At 43.2% G+C, this 6,492-nt stretch overlaps 1 protein-coding gene across 1 annotated transcript; it reads left to right on the top strand.

The window, feature by feature from the left end:
• Positions 1-230: 230 nt before the first annotated feature.
• SCG2 (secretogranin II) lies at positions 231-6,066 on the top strand. Its single transcript, XM_049803657.1, has 2 exons — positions 231-314; positions 3,775-6,066. Exon 2 carries the CDS (start codon positions 3,789-3,791, stop codon positions 5,670-5,672), a length of 1,884 nt encoding a protein of 627 aa, XP_049659614.1. The 5' UTR covers positions 231-314; positions 3,775-3,788; the 3' UTR covers positions 5,673-6,066.
• Positions 6,067-6,492: the final 426 nt, after the last annotated feature.

The raw sequence follows: 6,492 nt of genomic DNA, 5'->3' as shown, positions 1-6,492 counted from the left end.
CCCCTTTTTTTCTTTTTTTCGCCCCTTTTTTGTCGCATGCCCCCCGTCCCCGCCCCCCTTTTAATTTATTTGCCCCTTTGGACACCCGCTCCCTGGCGGGGGTGGGGGGGTGTTGCTCCTCAGCCTGCCCCCGGGGAGGGTCCCGCCGGCCCCCCCCGCTTTCCGCCGGCGCGGCCCGGCCGAGGCTCCGCCGCCCGGGCGGGGCGTGGCGGCGCGGCTGACGTCAGGCGCGGCGAGGGCGGTATAAGCGGGCGCTGTCCGGGTGCTGAAGGCGGCGGCGGCGGCGGCGGCGGCGGCGGGAGCGGCGGCGGCAGGTAGGGGCTGCGCCGGGCTCCGCGGGGCGGCCGGGGCGAGGTGGGGTGGCGGGGGGGCTGGGCGACCAACCCTTGCGCCGCCTGCCCTCGGCTGCCCGGCGGGGCTCGGCCGCCTGCCGGGTAGGAATCCACAGCCGAAAGGCGAGAGGTTAAGCGCAACGGCGGGTTAGGGCAGAAAGCGGAAGGGGTGGCAGCCGACGTGCGCAAGGACGCACGTGTCTATTAAACGTGGACCCGTAATTACCACGCATCTGAAATATCTGAGTCTTACCAGCATCGGTCGTGGCCGAAGCTGGGAAGCGTAGCGCTTCTGTTCGCGACTGGGCTCGGTCGCCCTGGCTCGCCGACGTGGCACTTCAGCCGCGTCAAAATATAGGAGGAGAGGTTACCTTGGGTGCAAACACAGTCTGACTAACTCGCCGGATGTATACTTATACAAACGGTCATGATAGTCATTCAGAACTGCTTGGGGTTTGGTTTTTTTCCCCCCTCTCCTCGCCCCGTCGTTATCTTGTTCGCGTTTTGAGTCCCTTGCACAGGGGAAAGGGTTAGGTAAGCTTTAAACAAAAGCAGATTTACTGCGGTCATGTTATTTATTGCACACGTAAAAGGGAGGAAGAGTGCGTGATATATTTCTTTGTTTTCCTTGTGGAAAACTGCTGTCGGATTCCCCCTCAGACTCTCAGGGCAGGGACTCATCTGTAGGAAAGCTTATGAGTTTTCAACACAAATTCTTACTGGAAACATTACATTCATATCAGAGACAACTGCTGAGAGAGATCGAGAGAGAAGATTACTGCTACCATGGAAACATCCCAGAAAGGACATTTATTTTTTTGTCTGTTTTGGGGGGAACTTCTGTCAGTCTGTATTGCCTTTGTACATGTTGTTAAATTGCAGACTCGATTGCCTCATCTTGCAAATGGGAACTTCCACGTTTGCTGGCCAAAAGATGATTTTCCTGTTTGTTAGGTGCTAATAGAGGAGAAAATATGCGCCCCATCTAGGCTGGCTTGACAATTATCCATCTGTAGACAAAACAGCCATTTTAGCATATTGTCCTTTGAGAGGCACAGAAGAGAGTATTTTGCCACAGATCCTAAAGATAGTCTAAAATGTCCTCTGTTTTCCAAAAAATATGGAATTAAAGTCTGAAAGACTGGGGAGGAGTCCTCTTACCCTAGATAACGCAGTATATTTAATGACAAGGCTTTATGAGCTGAACTCAAAGCTTTTAAAAGACATCATTCCCAAATCCATTTGACAAGGCTTTCAAGTATCATCCAGCAATAAACTGGAAGTGAAAATTGATCTAGAGACAAATGCACCCAAAATATTTAGAGAGGAGCCAATGACCTGTTATTCCTGCAAAGGAAATAGCCGGTTGAGCACCACCCTTGTGGAACACTAAACGAAACTTTGCCTGGCTACGCGCAATTTGATTTTAACGGGATGCTGACGACTCTTACAAAGGCTGTAACAATACATAATTGTGTGCAGTGAGGGAGGTTGAGTTCCTGGTCTCTGTGAGTGGGAGGTGCCTGGCAGATAATTATGGAACAACTCTCCCTTCCCCCACCCCTCGGAAAGGACCGTTTCTCATGCACTAATCAAACTAACTCTGTTAATAACCACTCTCTCTGCTGGAAAAGAAAGTCTTAACTTCATTTATTTGCTACAATAAGCAGCAAAGTGGGGGGGGGGGGGTTCATGGAGGTATACATTTAGGTATAGGACTAGTGCCTTTTCTGTGACAGAAAATGAAGCGATGTGTTGGCTTTGTTTCAGGGCAAACTCAGATCTGGAGAGTGGGACCTCCGTATCAGCTCTTCTGAACTAATCCTTTGTGAAATCAATGCTCAAAGGTATCCAGGCTTGAGTAGTCAGAAGTGTTTGAGGAAATAGTTTGCTAGTATGGCTGCTAAGCTTACCCAGGCATACTGAGGGGGAAAAAAGCAGGTCTCCGAACTGATACTGCTTTAATTATTTAGTTAAGTCACATTATGATAGGAACAAAAACTGAGTGGAAAAATCTAAAGTGAGCTGAAATGAGCATCTTCACGCTCACTGTCTACATACAGCAGTGGGTAAATAGTGGTATACATAGCTCTTTCAGTCTGCCATGAATCACCAGTGTCTCAACAGGATGCATTTACCAAGCCAAAAACCAAAGGAACCAAAATAGGTCAATTAATCAAAGAGGTTTCTATCTTTATCTTTTCTTTCTCATTATTGTACTTCATCTGTTAATGTAACTGGATCAGAAAAGAGTCTAATCTGTCTCATGGCCCCAGCATATTAGTGCCTGAGCATCTCCTAGGAAATGAGCGATGGCAATTTTTCCCTTCACTGGGTGGAGGGTGCTCAGCTCCCTGCATGACTGGGCTTGTGCAGCTGTATCCTCATACGCAGCAGTGCTGTAATCTTCTTAATTCAGTTGAAGGCATATTTTTCCCACTTCTGTTCCAGAGTTTATTGTTGGCTGGCGTAAGCTGGGCAGGCTGACTAGACTTGGGCTTTTACTGATCTATTCTAAGTGAATTTAGCTCACTTTTGCCAATGGTCACGTTTCTGCCTGTCCTGGGACCTGATTCAATTTCTGCTGAAGTCAGTGAATGAATGAAATCACCGCTCAGAACCTACCTACACAAGCTCATTTCCAAGATGGGTTTTAAAGGATTCAGTAAAATGATATTGTTCTTCTAGGACAAACTGTAGTTTAGGGGATCATTGCCCGTAGGAAAATGGTTCACTCATAGAGCCTCTTAACTAAAATTCACCTGTAATACAAATAATGTATTTTTTTTAATGAAAGAGCAAAAAAAGGAAGTAATAACACTAACAGTAATGACAGAAGTAAACTTGCAATTCATTTTATATGCCATGTTCTCCACTTCGTTATATTAATTTTATTGCAGTCTAGCACCATTCAGCAGTATGACCCTGGCATGAAATTAGATGCCCAATGGAACAATCTCAAAAAAGAATTCCGTATGTAGTTTTAATATTAATATTTTGAGCGGCATTTAAATATATGGATATACTGATTTTACCATTTGAAGCCTTCCTTTTCATAATCAAAATGACATTGAGATGCCTCTATGGGCATGTCACGAGCTATACAGCTTTGTATTTTATACTTTGGTGCTGCCATTGTTGGAAAACTGATGTACAGTGAGCATAGAGATAAGAAATTTCTAGCATAGGAAACCAACAGTTCCCAGTAAACTGAGGAGTCGTAGGAAAGATTCAGAAAAATCTCAGATTTCCACCACAGTATATGGCTTCCATGTACGAGTTATCTTAGGTTTATATAACTAAAAAAAGTATGTGTAGTACTGGTGGTATTCTTCATTATGAGTTCCAGTTTAAAATAACAAGCTCTATTTTATTTCTCAGTTTCCTAAGTCTGTCTCCATATGTTAACAGCTTCTTTTTTCTTCTTCTTCTTTATTTCAAGGAAATACTTTAAATATGGCAGAAACTAAAACCTTCCAGCTTGGAGCAGCCTGCACTCTCACCTTTTTCTTTGTCCTAATCTGTTGGGTTGATGCAGCTTCTTTCCAGCAGCATCAGCTGCTTCAGAGAGATCCAGACTATGTAATGAAAAACTTACAAAGGTTCCCAAATCCCGATATGATCAAAGCTTTGGAATACATAGAAGATCTTCGCAAGCAAACTAACAAGGGAGAAAGCAGCCCTGATTACAACTCTTATCAAAGTATCCCGTATCTCCTGCAACAGAAAGAAAGCAAAGATCAGGTTCACCTACCAGATAATGTAAGGGATTCTTTGCCTGAAGATGAGTCCCAATGGGTTAAGGTAATGTTGGAAGCCTTGCGGCAAGCTGAGAAAGAGTCAAAAGCTGGCCCAAAGGAGAATAAACCTTTTGGTCTGAGTTCAGATAACAACTTTGCAGCTGGAGTAGCTGATGATTACGAGGCTTACAAGTGGCCTGAGAGGTGGCAAAAATATCTCAAAATGCCACTTGGGCACTATGAAGACAGTTCAAGAGACAGTCCTTTCAAGCGTACTAATGAAATAGTGGAAGAGCAATACACACCCCAAAGCCTTGCTACTTTGGAGTCTGTGTTTCAGGAGTTGGGGAAGATGGCAGGAGCTAATAACCACAAGAAAGAAAGGCTGGATGAGGACCAGAAATTGTATACAGATGATGAAGATGATGTGTATAAAGTGAATAACATTGCCTATGAAGATGTAGTTGGAGGAGAAGATTGGAATCCCATAGAGGAAAAAGTGGAAAGTCAAACCCAGGAAGAGATAAAAGATAGCAAAGAGGAAATCGATAAACATGAAGAGGAGATTGATGATGAAATGAAAAGATCAGGGAAACTCGGCTTACTTGAGGATGAAATAAGAAGAGACAATAAAGATCAAATGTCAGAAGATGTTTCAAAGCTAATGAATTATTACCTGAAGAGGCTGATTGGCAGTGCTGGGAATAGGAAATTAAGGACTGGAGGAGAACTTGAGGAAAAAAGAGCACCCACATTTTTGGATAAGCAACTCGATCCTCAGTCTATAGCTCAGCTGATAGAAATCTCAAGGAATTTACAAATTCCTCCTGAGGATTTAATAGACATGTTGAAAGCTGGAGAAAAAAAGCAGCTTCAGAGTGAAAGGTTGGAAGCTGAGCCGGAAGTAGAATTCCCAGAAGACCTCGACGCCATCGTTGAAACCAATCTAGGACAGAGTGATATATTTAAAAATAATGTAAACTCTAAAAATGTGTACATGAAGCAGCCTCTTAATGTTATTCCAGAAAATCTACCTGAAGACCTCAATATTGAAGATATTGTCAGTCTTCTGGGAACTGACAACTTAGCTAATCAGAATCCCTCCTACTTACTAAATCGTCTTAATCAAGAAAATGAGTTGCCGAGACTGTCTTACATTCCCAGAAGATTGAAAGGACACCCACTTCCTAAAGCTGCCTGGATGAATGATTTGGAAAGGCGACAAATGGAGTATGAGAAACTGAACGAGAAGGACGAAGAGCTGGCCGATTACTTGGCAAAGGTGTTGGCAAAATATCCTGAAGTAATCAATATGAACCAGGTGAATCGAGTCCCACTTCCAGCTTCTGAGAGCGACCTGCAGGAGGACGACCGGCTGGAGCAGGCCATCAGAGAGCACCTGAGCCGGCTGGGGCCACAGGAGGCCGCGAAGTTGGCTTCGCTCAGCAAAAGGCTTTCCATGGCCGGGGAAACCGACGACACGCAGAACAGGCAGTATCTGGATGAGGATATGCTAGCAAAGGTGCTAGAGTATCTAAAACAGGAGAAATCAGAGCTCGAAAGAGATCACATTACTAAACGGGCAATGGAAAATATGTAATTGTTCCCCAAATATTATTTCTCTTCAATGTGTTGACTTCTCTCCCGATTCAGTTGTGATTTATTCCCACTCCCCCACTAAACAACCTATGGTAGACTACTTACCATTGAACAGTCTGCATATCTTTCTCAGAGCTGTTATATTGTTTATTGATATATATGTTATAAATTATGGGGCAAACAACAAATTGCTTCGAGTGTTTTAAGAAACAATTTAATGAAATCAAGTAAAACTATAATATGTAAACAAATGACCTTCGCATTGTTAATAAAACATGATAAACGAAGAGTGACAATTATAATTTGAAATTTTTAAGATTAATTGGATTATTTTGTTACTGTCTGTAGTGTTTTTTGTGGAGTATCAAATAAAAAAATAAAGCATTATATATATAGTTTTATTTACAAGGCTTTTTCTATTCAGTGTTTTATTGTTGATGAATAAATTATTTCTGGACAAGAGACTGTGTTTCTTTGTGGCAGTTGATAAAGTCATACTAATTTGAAACGGAAACATACATTTTTACTTCTACGGACAACTCTTCTGCAGTCTGTTATTTTACCGTAGAATAAGTTGGTAGCATATACTGCTGGTTTTGCTGGCTGTAAGAACACTGACTGGCATTATCTTTAAGGGCAGTGCGTATCTGAAGAGCTTGCTGAAGTCAACCAGGGCAGTAAATGCATTACCTATAGTGAAAACCGGGCCCCACTTAATTAAAGGTTATGTATCTCTTGGCAGCGGGAGGAAGATAAATGTTCTGTCCAGCTAAGACACATTCTATGATGAAGCTCTAAAAAAAATACAAAATTGAACCTTT

The sequence above is a fragment of the Accipiter gentilis genome, chromosome 6 (assembly GCF_929443795.1).
Source record: "Accipiter gentilis chromosome 6, bAccGen1.1, whole genome shotgun sequence".
Lineage (NCBI taxonomy): Eukaryota > Metazoa > Chordata > Aves > Accipitriformes > Accipitridae > Astur > Astur gentilis.
Note: the sequence above shows the minus strand (reverse complement) of the source record. Positions and strands in the feature narration are given on the sequence as shown.